Raw genomic sequence first — 15,871 nt, forward strand, 5'->3', positions numbered from 1 at the left:
ATCCGCATTCAAGGCCCTTGGGAAAGATCTCCAAGCCATCAACCACGGTCTTAATGTTATTGCCCTTTGTTCGCCATTTGAGCATTCTTACTACCAGGCAAAGGCACCAGTCTATTCCAACTTCCCGTTCATAACATATAGACTAGGGAAAGAGGAAGACCCAGGTCTAATGTGGCTGTTGCAGACGTCGAGGAGGATGATTGGATTGTACTTGAGGCTGTCCAGCTGGTTGAAGGAGCAGATTCAAATTGCATCACACTTTGATGTTCCTATCGGCGTGAGTGCATCCATCTGGAGGGCTAAGAGACAAACTAATCCCCGCTGCAGAACCTGGGTGCCGATATAGCGGTGTTCCTTGCGGATATCGAGTTCGCACGTAGACTCAAACAGCAAGACATGCTCATTTGGTGGTCATCGACTCCCCGACCAGATCTTGGTGGTTCCGAAGAAGATGCTAACTCTAGCGAAGATCTCGTTTCTCCTCACATCTCAAACCGCGGCTGTTACTCATCCACCGTGCTGGAAATGGAGGTGTCCGATCTTGCTATTAACGCTGTCCTTCAATCAGCTCTCGTCAACGAAATGGAAGGTTCAGGAACTGGTTCGCTCGCCTTTGATTCGGCATCCCATAACCTTGATGAGTACGCCAAGGGTGCTGTCAACACATCGGTCATGCTTGGAGATGCCGTACTTTCCACCCAAACCTTTGGGGTTCTTAAGTCAATGCTTCGTGCATGGTATGCTGACAAGGCTCGAGCTCATGTCAAAGGCGACTCATTGTCGCCTGCCGAGATCGTTGTCGATCAATTTTGGCGTTGGATCAGTTCATCAACCAGCAGCATGTTTGAGCCAGCTCTCCATCGTTTCCTTCATGGCTTGATGCGCAAGACATTCCTGCAGCTCCTCGCAGAATTCAAACGGCTGGGTACCCAAGTCGTCTACGCGGATTTCGGCCGTGTTTTCCTTCTCACCTCCAAACCTGATGCTGGCAGCGCGTTTGCATTTGCAAAATACCTAGTTGCCGCTGCCAACTCACAAGAATTGTTCCGCCATCTCATCATCGACGTCGCCCAGTTTTGGAACTACCTTGCGTGGATGGATGTTGCCAATTTCGGCGGTGTCAAAGTCTCACCTGAAACTGCGGCGAGTCGAGAGCCGCCAGCGAAAAGGTTCGAGATTAGTATGGACTGGAACATCCAATCCTTTTTGCCCGGCACTCTTCAACCTGTGTTCGAAAGAAATGTGGCGAGCTTCATATTTTCCCTTTACAGTGCTAAGCGCTCGTCCAGCGATGGCAGAGAGCCTCTTAGAGTCATCCACAGTCTCAACATTGATCAGCCTGGTACAGAAGCCACATCAACAATGAATCCTACGAAAGAAAAGGAGAAGAAAGCTGCCTCCAAGAGCATCTCACAAACTCTTACCCGTCGACTTCTTTCTGATATTGCTGCGGTCAAGCGTCAACAAGCTGCTGTGCACCTTGAGCCGGAAGAGGCCTACACCCTGGCTTTTCCCGACTTGCCTGGAGCTAGGTCGAAACGCATTAATCCCACCCTCGAGCTTATTAAGGCCATTACGGAGGTCTATTCTCTCGCTTCTGAGCATAGCATTGAAGTGCAAATTCTCAAGCGGAACTTGCTGGACTTGATTGGTGTCAAAGAGTTCTCGAGCGATGCGGCCTTTAATCCTCCATGCGAAAGTATTGAGGTGCCCATGGTGATTTGCAAAAAGTGTAACGCGATCAGAGACGTCGACCTATGCAGAGATCCCGACAGGTTGCCTAGTGTTAACCCAGATAGCGGTGAAATGTTGGAACCAGCGAGAAAGAACTGGGTGTGTCATGTAAGTCAGGCTACTCTAGATCCAGGTGTGGTTGCTGATTATGTTGCAGAAATGTGACTCTGAATATGATCGATTCCAGATCGAACAACCTCTCATCGAAATGGTCACCAAGACGATCACCAACTACCAAATACAAGACGTAAGTCTCATCATTGGTTATCAGAAAGTTGGCTACTTATTGACATCCTTCATTCATCAGGTGATCTGCCTCAAATGTTCGCAAACGAAATCGGACAATCTTGCGGCGACCTGCAAATGTGGTGGAGGATTTAGGACGACGTCAAACAGAAATGAACTGAAGACGAAGCTGAAAATGATTAAGAGTGGTAAATGTCTTCGTCCGATCCCTGTCTGGCTGTCTGGCTAACTATAATCCCATAGTATGTGATTACCATAAATTGCCCTTTGCTGGTAGTTATGTGGAAGAGACTTTGAGTCGGTGGTAGGCGTTAATTAAGAGGACTTCGAGGCAGTAGTGCAGCAGCAATTGTATTTGGGGGCTTGTTTCGGCGCTTCTGGTTGTATTTCGTAGTGTTATTTCCTTGTTCTCCACCGATTTGACTCCATACATTTTCCGCATCTGCATATAGACCGACTGTCGCATGTTTGAATGAAAAGACAAATGAACCACACTGCATTTGCACGCGCACGTCTTCTATCGTTATCAGGCTTGGCCCGACAGCCTTTTTTTTTGCGCCCGCTTTTCAGAAACTCATACAAAATTGACTCCGCCGCGACAAGTCTCGGCGAGTTTCATTTTCCGCGTTTGAAGACAAAGCCCGAAACGCGGCAAAAGATACCGGCCAAGCCCGGTGGGCTCTTGTTGAATGAGCGCGTGATAACGGAAATAAGTAATTAATAATGGTGGATGCTGCCTGCCACGTAGTATAAATAGCTTTGAACGACACATAAACACAGATCAATCCTTTAACCTTCATAATCAAACCGGATCCTCCAAGCAGTATGCCCCTGTACAAGTTCCTCGTCACAGGCTATAGGCCATCACTCTCCATCTTTTCGTTCGACCCCTCAACCGCCAAGGTCAAGCTCGTTTCCGAGTTCTCTCCCGCACCCCAGAACGGCACCCGGCTTGAGCTCGCCGATCCCACCTCTGTGTCATCGCAAGGCACAGAGAGGAACTTATATTGGCTGTCAGATGCTAACAAGGGATCGGCTGTGAGTCTCAAACTTGCAGACGATCAGATTGAAATCACGGCCGAGAGACTCTCCCATGGCGGAGGCGTCCATAGTATGTCGCAGAAGACCCATTGTATGACAAGCCAGCTAATAAACGCGGGCATCTAGTCCATGTCATGAAAGACGGCTCTGGTATAGTCGTGTCCAACTTTATCGGCGGCTCTATCATCTTCTTCCCCATCACTGCTTCTGGCGCCCTGTCAGAAACATCAGAATCCCCACTCCTCACTCTGCCGTTCGTATACGAATCACAGACAGCACCGAATGTTAAGCGTCAAGAAGCATCTCACGCTCATCATGTGGTAGAAGGCAGGAATGGTATTCTTTATGTTTCCGACTTGGGCAACGACCGTATTTGGATTGTAAAGCGAGAAGGAGAAAGCGGCTTGGCCATCAAGGGGTACTTGCAAGCCCCTCCTGGAACAGGTCCTAGACACAGTCTCATCTCCAAAGACGGTGCGTATGTTCATGTCTACTAGTTTTAGCATATGTTCATAAAAAACTGCTCCCAGGGAAATATCTGTACTGTCTCACAGAGCTCACCAGCGACATCCTTGTCTTCCCTTTAGAGGACACTTTTGAGACCATTCAGCCCCTTCCTGATTTCAAATGCAACATCATCCCCCCGTCAGTCCCAGCTGCGGCCCACCACCACCTAAACGCTGCCGAACTGATCTTCAACCCGACTATTCCCAACGTTCTCTATGCGTCTAATCGACTTGAACTCCGTCTTCCAGCCGAATTTGCGACTGGCGAGCTTGGAGATGCGGTGGCTATTGTGACGCTGAATGAAGAGGGGAACAAGTTAGTTGATGTCAAGTTTATCAGGACCGGCTGTAATAATATTCGAGGAATGAGGGCTAGTCCTGATGGCAAATATGTCGCTGTAGCCGGAAGATACGGAGGCGGAGTCGAGATTTGGAGCGTGGGGGATTCGGGGGTAGATTGGAGGCTTGCTGGAAAGGACGAAAATATCGATTCGGTCACTGATATGGCGTGGTTATAATCGTGCAGTAAAAGCCAAAAGTCTGGGCAAATTTAGATACATGAAATGGCAACACACTAAACTAGTCTGAACTGGAAACACAATCGTGCGAAAAGGGAGATCGCTTTGATCATGCGGCCGACCACTAGAACGCAAAGCAGAATCCATGTGACCATTCCACTGATCATCTAGAGGCCGATGGTATCTACTTTCCAGAGATCATCGCTATTGTTCGATCAGATACTGGGAGCCTTTATAAGAACGCCGTGAACTCACCCAATCCAGCAAATGGTCTCAACAGCTACGCCCTTACCAGCCTTCTTGATATCGGCACTTGACGCCACAAGCTTACCAATACCACATGCGTGCTGCTTACCTTCAGCTTGGATGGCGACAATAGTATCCTTTCCCAGACCGTCAGGCAGTTTACCCCCCGCAGACAAGAGACCAGGGGCCATCATGTTCGCACCCTGCAATTAAGTTCACATTAGTTGCGATCACAAACACGCGCTTCATTACAGACGTACAGCTAGAAGAAACTTGATCGCCCCTCGATCGATTTGAACACGAGGAAGCATGTCAGGATCTTTCGAAAGCAGTGTTCGTCAGTAAATTTATGGAGGTGATGGGAAGAGACATACACTTATGTAAAAGCTTTAAAGTCGGGATAAAAGGGCCATCGAAGTGCTGGAAGAAGATGGGCACTGAGTGGATGGTGAAGATTGATATTCGATCGTGGCTAGAGCATATGTATCAGTATCTTTCGGCTGAAGGGCAACATGCCTTTTGTAACAACTCACCATTTAGTCAATCCTAGAGCTTCCTTCTTCGGCCAAAACTCGTCAAGCACACTCTCGACACCCGCACCCTCACCGTCATCTTCCTTTTCCTCCTTTTCTTCCTTATCCTTTCCTTTTCCCTTCCCCCCCTTTCCCTTGCCGCCTTTCTTCCCACCTTTGCCCTTCCCAGAAGTTGGTTCCTCTTTCTCCTTTTCCTCAGCCGCAGGCTCGGCGTGTTCTATGGAAGCCTCTGTAGCGGCAGACTGATCCTTCCAAGCTGGGAGAGACAAGTATGTTATTTGTGAGAGAATGGATGATCTAATATTACGCTGGACAGAAGACTTGAGGGAAGTAGAGGAAGAGACATCTTCCTTGGGGTTAAATCTGATACAAAACAAGTGTTAGTTTATAAAGATGGGCTGCGCGACGTCTGGACGTACTTCTTGAACATATTGCTTTCCAATGCTTTGTAAAGGTCAACAAAGCCTAGCTAGTTGTTGTAAAGACTATTGGAAGTGAACCTGTTGATTTGCTGTCGACCGCCGTAAACGATTCTCTGAACTTCATTCGTCTTCTGGCCACTTGTTTCATTTGTTACGTAAGGTAACGGTCGGAACGAGATTGCCTCCCACCGTCTTTAGTCCTATTATCCACTACGCCAGAACGCGTGAACCTGGGGCCTCCAACCAATATCACTCCCAGCCAGCATGGCAGTAGTCTCTCAGAACACGCCGGTTCATCCAGTCATAAACAGCATTAGTCATCGCCTGAACTCGCCTTTCAGGCCGCATGTCCATGCTCTTCCTTCTTTATTGATTCAATAAACGATGACAGTATTTTCGTATGGGTATCGGGCTGCATATACAAGGCGGCATAACACCGCTCGCCGCTTTTAAGCCGCATCAACACACTCCTATATACTACAACTACGTTCGTTCTCCTCGAGGCTGTGACCAGGCGACCTCCAAGATCAATGAATCGTAACCTGGGTAATGTATAATCAGTTTTACCGGCACAAGCAATTAGCTGATGGGAAAACCTGTACTTACCGCGGCCATTCAAGTGAGCCATAGCCGCCTCTGCATCTCTCTTGCTCTCGAAACTGACGAACGCCAAACCCTTGCTGACCCTCGTGTTTCGATCCCTGACGATATTGGCCCTTCCAAGCTTGCCATTCTTGGCGAAAGGTTGGAACAAAGCCCGAAGATCGTCTTCTTCGGCATCGATGGAAAGGGAGGTGACACGAAGGGTAGGAAGCTCGTCTCGAGCTCGGAACATTGAGTCGCCAGCACCAGTGGCCCCTGCGCGTTGAGATCTATCACAGCATAAGACAAAATACTACTGGGCCAGCCTTCACACTACTCACGGAGGGACATATTTGCCACCTGTCTCACCAGCACCCTTGGCGGCCAGAGTTCCAGAAACAACAACCTGCTCTTCCTCTGCTCCGTCTGCATTGAGATTGTCGATAGCAGCAAGCTGTTCCCTGAAAGGACATCTCGCAGTGTAATGTTGACCACTACAGAGTCGACAGACAACCGCCTTTCCGGTGGGAGCCTTGACAGCTGTTTCAGGTTCAGGTTCAACACGTTGGATCTACGGCATGGTCAGACCAAAATCATTATCACGCTTACGGCACATACCTTGCTGATGGGGGCGATCTTGAAATGAAGGTTCTCTCCGATAATGGTAGTCTTTCTGTCGGGTCCAGGAGGCTTTCCTTTGTCGAGACCGAATCTGCAATGTCCAAATTAAGAATTAATGTTCCTATACCTTCCATATAAACACCCACTTTGGCCATTGCTTCCTCTCCGCCATTGTCTGAGTCACAGTGGAGACCTGCAACCGTCTCCTCACTCTCCTGGTCACCTTGACCTTTTGATCATCCGCGTTGTACTTCCAGCTAACTATAGTTGTGATACCGTTGGCATCGGTAGATTCGGTAGTTGGGGGAAGCTCATCGGCTAATCAATCATTTTTGTAAGAGGCAGGCAGACTTTGAAAGCTGGAAAGGAACGCACCATCCACATCATCGGCAGCCCAGTCGCGGTTGGATCTGTATGGGCGGTTTCTCGTTAGTATACGTGTTTCCAAGCAGCAAAATTTGTTTGTTCATACTCCGTCAACGAAAGAATATTAACTCACTGCTTTGAGTCGGCCATTTTGTAAGCTTTGGGTCAAATAATGTGTTTACAAGTCGCGAAGGGGCGTTTCTTGACGTTTCTTATTGTCCTTGGTGAAATCGAAATCTCGAAGAAATGCGGAATTCTGCGGAAAATAACTGATGTGGCACTTTCTTATCCCATCTCTCCTATCCCTTCCTGCAAATGATTTTTGCCTTTGGCGTATATAACCAATCCTTATTCATTCTGATATAACCATGCTGTAGGAAGCCCCTGCCCTTTGCTACATTCTCGCCTTTATGATGATCAACATCCGCTGCAGAAGACAGGTGAACAGAAATAAACTACACCCTACTTGGCCTTACTCATACTTGTTACTATTATGACGGCCGGCAACCTCCCCTGGTCGGAAAAAGCTTTCGGCTCGACCTTCTATCCTCATAGTGCACTGTTGCGGCCATAGGCGGTCGTCACACGTTAGACGTTTTGGCTTGGTTGAATAAATGTTGAAGATCAGTGGGGCCGCAAAGGCAACAAAATCCTTGTCTTTTCCTTAGCTCTGAACTCAATCACTGCTCCAGCATGTGGCGCAAGATTTCGAACAAACAAAACAGCTTGAACATCAAAAATTCGCAGTGCTTCGAGCGCAGGGCAATGAGTGCGCGCTTTTGGCGGTAATAGAGTGAAAAGAAGGAAGTCAAGTAACACCATGTTGCCTGGATGGATCAAGATCCCATGAGGTTTAACCCCCGACTATCCCAACGGAAAGCGAAGAAGGAAGGTTCCGGCAAGCGCAAAGCAGTTAGTCATCAGCTCTCAATTAACGACGGATCGATCCCGGTTGACGACGACCAACCTGCCGGGAATATCTCGTCTTTAATCATTTGCTTGTTCGCTTGTGACACTCATCACTTCATCTTGTTTCTAGATGAAGATGGAAAGACTCATTTTTTGTGATTCAAGTCTCATGCCAATCGATGTATTCCCCTCACATGTCAGTCTTCGCAAATGTTTCCATGATGACTTGCAATGAGTAGTAATCTATATGGTCTATGTTATTACATGTCACACCCTTCTACTCCGTACTACGCCGCCGCCCCATCGCCTACGAACCGCGTACGCTCTTTTTACATAATAATATTATTGGAAAGTACGTTACCAAGTCTTACAGCATATCGCACTTCCACCACATTCATGGATCATGCAATGGACACAAATGTTCGAGATATCGCGCCGATGAGAGATGCTGAGAGGGCCGAGAGAGCAGAAGGTTACAATTCGCCAAAGAAAGAAACCATCAATCCGCCCGCTCGCATAGTAAACGGCGTAGTGTCCCATTCATAGGTTTCAGCTGTACCCACCGGCCTCTTACAGCTGTACCCACCGGTCTCTTACCCAGTTCAGTCCAGTTTCAGTTTCAAAACAAAATTGTATCGCCAACAATTACAATTGAAACACCGATCACATTGTACTACCGGAAAGAATGCATCAACTACTGGCTACATAGTCCAGAACTTCGACATTTGGTCCAGTTCATCGATGAATTGTCCATGAGTTGTTCACGCCATGGTCCTTCACATATTCCGCAAAGGCCTCATCGGTTGCTTCCAGTACCAAAACAGCGTCGCCCCCCCCCCACCTATCGTCGTCAACCGCCATCTGGCAGGAAAATTCTTTAATAATGGAGAAACCGAGTCGACGTTGACATTAGCTTATCTCGTAGATCACCACCAAATACCACATGATCCCACAGAGACCTTCTCGTACAAGGTATTCCGAAAAATCCCAGCCATTTCTCATCTCCACTTAGGGTAAGCCATTTGAACAACGTTGAGGATCGGGGTAAGGGCACTTTTAATGATGAATGAGTATACCGTCAGATGTAGTCCATCCTAGTTTCACAGACGTGGGCACAAAAGAAGCGGAAGGATGACGCTTGTAGTTTGAACAAGTGGGTCTGCGCTTTGTAAGTTCACAGCATAAGACGGGATAAGAGGAAACTCACTGCGGATAAGGTGGATGTGTTAAATGAGGCAGTATCCCTATAAGCAGCAACGGCTTAGAGCTGATACTACCACTCTTCCTTGTTTCCCTTCGTCATCTTTTGAACATATTCACATGGGAAAAATATGTATTCTGAGCGAATCCCCGGCGGAAAGAGGCGAACATCTCAAAGTAGTGCATGAGGTACTCTGTGTAAGACACTTCGTCGACGATCGCGTCGCCCTTGTAATCTTGTTACCCATGCTTCGCCTAGTGCGCCATTTTTACGCGTATCGGCGACTTTAGGGACTATCATTTGATCTGATATCTCGTAAGACTCATTTAGATCAAATTGAGAGAGGAATGGTTGATGTTTGTTTGGAAGATGGTCGACACAGACAATCGCGTCCATCTGCCGACGAGATAGCAATGATTCGGCCTGAAGGTTGAACCGAGCATGTTGAACTAATACGCGATGGCTTTGGCATGTTTGCATGGAGATGGACGGGGAGAATATAGTATCGTCGATAAAAGATGTTAATTCAACTGCGTGAAGGAAGTGTGGAAAGAAGGCTCGCACCAGTCTGCAATGCTCCCTTTGCTGCAGACGAAGGGTTCGGACTTCGGTCTTCGGTCTTTGATTTTTGATGCTTTGACGATATTTATTAGGTACAAAAGAAGGGATCCCAGGGATAGCGGATGCCGGGTGCTGGTAGTGTCCCTGAAAATTCTATGTATTTAGGTCTGGCGCACTGTCCCGTGCGTGTTTTGAAGGCGTTGCTTCCCGCTTATGCGTCGTCAAGCATTCTAGAAGAGGAAGAAGTGCTTGAAATAAATTACAAGAAGTGCTAGTTATTAGCGGTTCCGTGCGCGCTACAAGCACATTCGAGCTTTGGCTGTCCTATTCTGTGCAGTGGATATGAAGTAAGAAATTTCCAGGCACTATTAACCCAATCTTTGCTCATATATACGTCGTCGTACAGTCCTCATGATGTCGGATACGAGATGATGGGGCAATGAAACCCAAGAGTGAGCATACAGATGACGTACAGCATACGATGCGAGGAACGTAGAAAAATTCAAAAAGGGAAGTCGAGATGCCGCTGCTGCTGCTGTATTGGGGTCCGCCAAATAATCGTGACGAACCACCAAAACATAACACAATCCTGCCAAGATTTCATTGGAGCCCACAACACTAAAAACTGTGCGTCAAAAGAGAAGAACTTGGGAGGGGAGGAGGCCCGGCAAGCACCACAAAACTCCCTTATCGTAATTGCCTCTATTACTCCTGTAGCCTGTATACGCCAGTCAAGCATGTCAACATGTCAAGTATTACGCACACATTTCTAGATACACATCTAAGCACGAGCGACACGATCAATGACCAAGAACTAAAACTTTAAGGAACGGTACGCGTACATGGGTTTTGTCCCTTGTTCCTTCATTTCGGGCCGCATACACGCCACACTAAAACTAAGCCCGAGTCCCTATATCTCGCAGTATCTCATGTTTCACGCTCCTCTCCCCTCCTCCCTCCATGATCTATGATGCTCCACGACCTTTACACCTGTGGCTTCTGTGCGCTCCACTGTATTTGATGATGTGGCCCGCCGCACTTTATTATGGATTTGTATGTGTAATTTGCACATCCGGCTACTAGTAATGGTCCAACGTACAGCATGCAGACACAAAACAGAAAAAGCGCAAAGCGCTAAAAAAAGCAACTAAAACGCCCAACGTCCAAAGAGGCGAGCGACAAGCAACGCATGCAAGAATGTAAGAATAAGGAATCGGGAATTTAACCTTTGACTTTTAACGTGAGACGTGTTAACTCCACCGGATTCTTATCGCCAAAAACTCTGGCTTCTGGGTGCCGCAGTCACGAGTTTTAGATCTCAGGTCTCAGTTTTAGCTGGTGATGACTACATAGTATTATCTGCTTGCCACTTGGGAGGCTCCGAGAAGGGAGAGATCGAAAGCGATGCGATCCTGCATTTTGCGTTGTGCGACCGCCGAACATTATTATTTGCCCTACATCGGGCTGCATTTAGCCCGTGCTGCTGGGGGCTGGAGCGTGCCAATAAATATTACACCCCGGACAACCGAACGGCTGCCTGCTGTATTGTACTGCTCTCGACTTAAGCCTTCCAATCTTCAGCTATTATCACATCGTCACGCTCATCATCGCTGTTGCTATCTACCTTCATTAAGCAAGTACGATATCACGACCCCCAACCCGACCACCTAGAACGTACGACGACAAGTTTCACAAAACGGCATAAAAGACGCGAGACACTTCGAGACGAACCAACATTTCCGCCTGCGGTTACCGGTTACCTGTGCGCACCAACGGCTTTCCGGTGATAAAAAGTACACAGCGCCAACATCAAAGAGATACGAGATCGAATCAATCTGGCGCGTTCGGCACCAGCACGGCTTACGGCTGTTGTACCGTGCGGAGTCTCTGGGCTGTGTATGGTCTTCGCAAACGGAGAATAAAGAACGCTTTTGGACCTGTGATCAGTGCGTAGTATTATTTGCCCCCACCTAAACATTCCGGGTCTCGATGATGGATGTCGAAAGATAGTCCATCATCTTGCCCAGCCGAAAGGGTGTCTTCACGACGCAGGCCGAAGGGAATGGCGGCGCAAGCCTTCGTTGCTCTTTCCTTCGAGCTTCGAGCTGGCTTGGAGGTGTCAGTCGGGAGCCAAGCCATATCTTGTTTATTTATGCGAGCGCACGCTTACGAGATTATTATGTATTTAGGTTTTCGCAAGGTCAGTTGGCCGAAACAGGCGGAATAATAAATAATACGGCAAGGACAAAAGTCGATAGTACAGAACACCCCGTGCAGTTCCCTCATATACCGTCAGTGCGAGGGCGCTTTGGGGACTATTCAGTTGCCCTGTGCTCAAGTAACAGGTTGCGTTCATTATTTCGGAAAAACAGTGGATAGGATTAACAAGCATCAGGTTAAGGACAGGCGTGAGTCATTCTCAAATATCTTTTCTTGGATCCACCCATTGCCGCCTGGATGATCGTGTCAGGCTATTGAAAGGCGCAGCCTTACTACGGCATGTCTTATCACCGGCCTTAATTCTTGTGTGCCATGGAATATTCGCACTCTCAAACTTGTTCATGATTGCAGTGTGAACTACGAGCTGACTTTGTGTTTCCCGGTATCGCTTGTCCTTGCGAACCTTGCGTATTATTGCAGTCCTTTCTGTCACTCACTCCTTCTCCACACGATCTGCTTGGGCAAGATTCAAACTTTCCCTTGACTGCCCTCGCATCACATTTTTATCCCCTTTGCCCTCCCTTGTGCATCACCGCTTGCCACTCCTCATCAAATCAATCTTCTCTGTCGCAACGGGACATACGTACGCGACGAAACACAGTTGGCTTCTAAGGCACCTAGTCATTGGACTGGCGATTATAAAACTTCAGCCCTCGGCAGCATAGGACATCCTATCTCGATTATTGGGTGTCCCTGTTGACCTTCATACACAACGGACAAATCGCTCATACCCGAGGGCTAGACCGATTGTTACCGAGGCGACAAAAAAAGCATACCAAGTTAGACCCTGTGAGAACAAAAAGCAAGAGCAGAACAGTGCGTTCAATCAGGTGGAGACCGGTGATTTGCATTGTCCGTTAGCCCAACCCGGACGATCTCAGGTTTCGGGTTTGATTAGCGGAGATTTCTTCGGAAGAGGAAGAATACGAGGCTGCTGTTGGATGAAGGCGCCAAGCTGTGAATTGTTGTCGCCGCAGCGATCATTCTGAGCACCGGGCGTCATCATCCGTAATCTGCGCCCATCAATAAACCAGAGGGAAGGAACAAAGGTCCTTGAATTTTGCACGACAGCCTCTTCATCCTACCCAACCGTGCTGCTTGCTGTATCCGCTAGCTTGGTCTAGTCCACCACGGTCCTGTCATCCCTGACATCCTTGAGAACGCCTTCCATCCTTTTCCTCTTCAGCCCCGGACTGCATATATTACATGGGAAGAACATATCCCCGGCCTGGTCAGCCCCACACTTCGTCCTCGCCCTTCTCCATGTCGCCCCAATACGAAAGGCCACCTACTAGCACCCATACTGCCACCTCTTCTTCCAGCTTGCCCGTACTTGCAACCCCTCCTTCTTTCCATCTCCATTCCTTTTCTCTCATCGATCGTGGTTTGACCGGAAAGCTGGACCACCCGCTCGACCCTCTAGGACAACATTCAAAAGTCAGACCTACTCTTCCTGCACTGCCCTTCCCATCTTTACGGAAGTCGCACGGATTTTTACCGTCGATCGCCACACAAGCCCTCGCGCATTACCACTTCCCTTCCAACTACACACCAGCAGATACATCTCAGAGGATATCAAAGAACCTCATTTCGCAGGCTCATTCACCGTTTGCATCCCCAGGCGCTTTGTCACTTTCACCCGAAGTTGGAAGACCAAAAAAGAAGACCAAGATGGACATGAACATGGCTCAGACCGGGTCGATGGCGGCGCTTCCTGGCATTCAAACACCCCTAGCATCCTATGTCGGTGAGTTTCTTCTCTCTATTTTGCATGACGAATCTAATCTGGCATACAGCCCAGATGGTCGTTTGGCTCTGGTATGGGCAGTTCCAACAGCAGCAACCACTTTCCCCCATTTCACCTTCCAACTCTTCCATCCCAGATCCATTTGATCCAGCATATCAACCTCAACGCATTTCACAACTGATGGTCCAACCTTCTGCTGTTTTCAGTGAATTCGTGGCTAGGCTTCTTCAGGTCACTATGGTCTCACACAGCGTGACACTAGTGGCAATACTCTATGTCTATCGACTGAAAATGAGGAACATGTTTTACTCCACGCCTGGCAGTGAAAACAGGCCATTTGTGGCTGCTTTGATGTTGGCTAACAAATATTTGGATGAGTGAGTTGTTTACGATTCCGTGACTGGCTTTCTCTAACAGTGAGACAGTAATACATATACCAACGCTACTTGGTCAGAGCTAGCTGGAATTCCTTTGACCGAAATCAGCGTAGGTTTCAATTGATGGTTTGAATATCATGAGCTCATCTTTAACTAGCGTATGGAAACCGAATTCCTCGTTGGATTGAACTATGAACTAGGGGTTGAAGTAGACGAGTACGAACGCTGGAAGATGTTGTTGGACGAATTCATGTTGTCTCGGGGCCCAGGTAATGCTATGCCTGCTGCAAAGCATAAGTGGATCTCTGGTCAGACACCATTCAACCCCAATCTAGCGTGCACTCCAACGTTCTCCTATAATACTCGGGCGAAATCGGCATCGCCGCCTAGACGACTACGTCCTGATTATGCTGCTCTCCCGGGCAGTAGGAAACGATCGGCAGCTGATGCCTTCTTCCCTGATTCAGTACCGCCTCCTTTACACGATAATTATCTTCCAGTTCCTCCGCCCAGTCAACCTTATTCTCAAGAGCCGCCCCTTCCTTCCCTTCGCACAAGACCTGCTTTAGTCGCTCAGACTTCCAACTCGTCTCTGGCGCGGTCAGCGTCACTTAACAGACAGCTAGCGCGTCTTCCTTCAAATTTTGGTGGTCGTCGAGGTTCGACAGGACATGTATACCCAGCACCAACACCGAAAGAACCGGCATTGCAGTATCAGCAGCCCTCGCCATCGACTTATGGTCAGTTAGTACAGGCCGCCATGCAAACGGGATGGGATAGCAACCGGGCCTTACTAGCACCTTATGATGACAGCCTTGCCCAGCCTCACTTAGTTCCTCCGGAGGTGAGTTTTTGACATATGACAATCCGTTATGGCGTCTAACCAGTCAACATTATAGCACCTCATGTTTTATTCACTTGCGGCTGAGCCACAAACAGGAACTGCCGGTCAACCTCGCAAGGCCATCTTGCGCTATCAAGCTCCTGCTGTTGAACATTCTTTCAACTACGCATCTCATCCTTCATACCCGCCATATAATCCTCAAGCATCTCAAGCCTCGTACCCTTACCAAGTTCCTCCGCCTCCGGATTTATCTCCTCAGGATGTCGTTATGTTCGACGACCACCTCCGTCCTCCAGCATCGTATTATCCGCCTGGTCATGCCGATTCCCACTCCGAGACTCAGGGAATGTATACACCTGACCCATACATAGCTGCGCCAGTCTGGCGAACGCCTATGCAAGTAGGCCCACAGCCAGCTCAATTCGCGAATGCCGGGCCGCCTGGATACGTTTATAACCCGTATATGCCTACCACAGCCAGGTGGGCAGGTTTCACCCCGGCAACCCACGGTGAACCGATCTACCCTGGCTGGACAAGGACGTCGGATGGGGTGTTATACTATCACTCTGAGCCGCAGGTTGAAGGGCCACCAGTGTGGACATCAAGGAGCGAATGGTCGAGTCCTGTTTCGAGATTCCACATGTGAAAACCTCACGAAATTGTTTCAAGGTTCAAGAGTTTGAAAGTTTGATGTTGGAATTCATAGACGATAATTATGTTTGTAACGTTAATTTCTGGTTTTTTTCGGTTCTTGTTTGTTCTCAATCCTCGCATTTTTTACCACGTACATATCATTCATCACTCGTTCGCATTATCAATCAATTCATTCCAGCGGTTATGACATAGTCGATATAGGCGTGTCGTTTTCAAAAGTCTACTCTCAGTGAGGCTTTACTTCATATCATTAACTATGAATAGACAAGAATTTTCAAGCCCATTTACGTATATGTGGGAGGTGTATGTGTATCGACAATAATACTTCCATGTCTGCTGCGCGCTATTAGCAGCCAACCGTCGTGATCATGACGCATAGCTCAAAAGGCACATCGCATTGCGCATAATCATTATACTGCTGGGTACAGCTCTTGTCAATCATCAAGCACAAACCCCCTCGCTCATTCAGCAATCAATGATTCAATCAATATATCATATATTGTATCACCGGTCTGGCAGTGCTGCACTGGAAATCGATACCTG

The 15,871-nt window shown here is 48.1% G+C and overlaps 5 protein-coding genes across 5 annotated transcripts in view; 3 read left to right on the forward strand and 2 right to left on the reverse strand.

Annotated features, from left to right (window-relative positions):
* Window positions 1-2,473, forward strand: part of CNK01430 (DNA polymerase epsilon, catalytic subunit a, putative) — a 7,699-nt gene extending 5,226 nt beyond the window's left edge. The window contains exons 9-13 of the mRNA XM_567821.2: window positions 1-277; window positions 328-1,842; window positions 1,892-1,981; window positions 2,042-2,168; window positions 2,224-2,473. The exon at window positions 1-277 is cut by the window's left edge and continues 2,846 nt beyond it. Coding sequence (XP_567821.1) covers window positions 1-277; window positions 328-1,842; window positions 1,892-1,981; window positions 2,042-2,168; window positions 2,224-2,288 — 2,074 coding nt within the window. The 3' untranslated portion in view covers window positions 2,289-2,473. The remainder of the gene's footprint in view (window positions 278-327; window positions 1,843-1,891; window positions 1,982-2,041; window positions 2,169-2,223) is intronic.
* Window positions 2,474-2,733: 260 nt separating this feature from the next.
* CNK01440 (expressed protein) lies at window positions 2,734-4,116 on the forward strand. The gene is made up of 3 exons (XM_567822.2): window positions 2,734-3,091; window positions 3,148-3,495; window positions 3,552-4,116. The coding sequence occupies exons 1-3, from the start codon at window positions 2,806-2,808 to the stop codon at window positions 4,043-4,045; spliced, it is 1,128 nt and encodes a 375-aa protein (XP_567822.1). The 5' UTR covers window positions 2,734-2,805; the 3' UTR covers window positions 4,046-4,116.
* On the reverse strand, window positions 4,061-5,447 carry CNK01450 (hypothetical protein). The gene is made up of 6 exons (XM_567823.2): window positions 5,244-5,447; window positions 4,825-5,187; window positions 4,666-4,763; window positions 4,552-4,610; window positions 4,301-4,494; window positions 4,061-4,249 (listed from the first exon to the last, which is right to left on the reverse strand). Exons 1-6 carry the CDS (start codon window positions 5,252-5,254, stop codon window positions 4,213-4,215), a joined length of 762 nt encoding a protein of 253 aa, XP_567823.1. The 5' UTR covers window positions 5,255-5,447; the 3' UTR covers window positions 4,061-4,212.
* Window positions 5,448-5,552: 105 nt separating this feature from the next.
* CNK01460 (eukaryotic translation initiation factor 3, subunit 4 delta, 44kDa, putative) lies at window positions 5,553-7,042 on the reverse strand. The gene is made up of 7 exons (XM_567824.2): window positions 6,949-7,042; window positions 6,825-6,859; window positions 6,596-6,767; window positions 6,447-6,540; window positions 6,170-6,399; window positions 5,853-6,118; window positions 5,553-5,788 (listed from the first exon to the last, which is right to left on the reverse strand). The coding sequence occupies exons 1-7, from the start codon at window positions 6,963-6,965 to the stop codon at window positions 5,730-5,732; spliced, it is 873 nt and encodes a 290-aa protein (XP_567824.1). The 5' UTR covers window positions 6,966-7,042; the 3' UTR covers window positions 5,553-5,729.
* A 3,697-nt stretch (window positions 7,043-10,739) lies between these two features.
* Window positions 10,740-15,606, forward strand: CNK01480 (hypothetical protein). The gene is made up of 7 exons (XM_024658050.1): window positions 10,740-11,432; window positions 11,676-11,894; window positions 12,127-13,453; window positions 13,503-13,830; window positions 13,879-13,939; window positions 13,988-14,674; window positions 14,730-15,606. Exons 3-7 carry the CDS (start codon window positions 12,913-12,915, stop codon window positions 15,318-15,320), a joined length of 2,208 nt encoding a protein of 735 aa, XP_024513760.1. The 5' UTR covers window positions 10,740-11,432; window positions 11,676-11,894; window positions 12,127-12,912; the 3' UTR covers window positions 15,321-15,606.
* The last annotated feature ends 265 nt before the right edge of the window (window positions 15,607-15,871 follow it).

The sequence above is a fragment of the Cryptococcus neoformans genome (assembly GCF_000091045.1).
Source record: "Cryptococcus neoformans var. neoformans JEC21 chromosome 11 sequence".
NCBI lineage: Eukaryota > Fungi > Basidiomycota > Tremellomycetes > Tremellales > Cryptococcaceae > Cryptococcus > Cryptococcus deneoformans.

Excerpts from the sequence above, each read along its gene's own strand:
- CNK01440 (XM_567822.2), top strand. The coding sequence starts at position 2,806 with ATGCCCCTGTACAAGTTCCTCGTCACAGGCTATAGGCCATCACTCTCC. Across the intron at positions 3,092-3,147 it reads CCATGGCGGAGGCGTCCATA|TCCATGTCATGAAAGACGGC; the intron begins GTATGTCGCAGA and ends GCGGGCATCTAG. Across the intron at positions 3,496-3,551 it reads CAGTCTCATCTCCAAAGACG|GGAAATATCTGTACTGTCTC; the intron begins GTGCGTATGTTC and ends AACTGCTCCCAG.
- CNK01450 (XM_567823.2), bottom strand. Across the intron at positions 4,764-4,824 it reads GCTCTAGGATTGACTAAATG|CCACGATCGAATATCAATCT; the intron begins GTGAGTTGTTAC and ends CATATGCTCTAG. Across the intron at positions 4,611-4,665 it reads TTTAAAGCTTTTACATAAGT|ATCCTGACATGCTTCCTCGT; the intron begins GTATGTCTCTTC and ends TGCTTTCGAAAG.
- CNK01460 (XM_567824.2), bottom strand. Across the intron at positions 6,768-6,824 it reads GGCTGCCGATGATGTGGATG|CCGATGAGCTTCCCCCAACT; the intron begins GTGCGTTCCTTT and ends ATGATTGATTAG. Across the intron at positions 6,400-6,446 it reads AGATCGCCCCCATCAGCAAG|ATCCAACGTGTTGAACCTGA; the intron begins GTATGTGCCGTA and ends ACCATGCCGTAG.
- CNK01480 (XM_024658050.1), top strand. The coding sequence starts at position 12,913 with ATGGGAAGAACATATCCCCGGCCTGGTCAGCCCCACACTTCGTCCTCG. Across the intron at positions 13,454-13,502 it reads ACCCCTAGCATCCTATGTCG|CCCAGATGGTCGTTTGGCTC; the intron begins GTGAGTTTCTTC and ends TCTGGCATACAG. Across the intron at positions 13,940-13,987 it reads TTCCTTTGACCGAAATCAGC|CGTATGGAAACCGAATTCCT; the intron begins GTAGGTTTCAAT and ends ATCTTTAACTAG.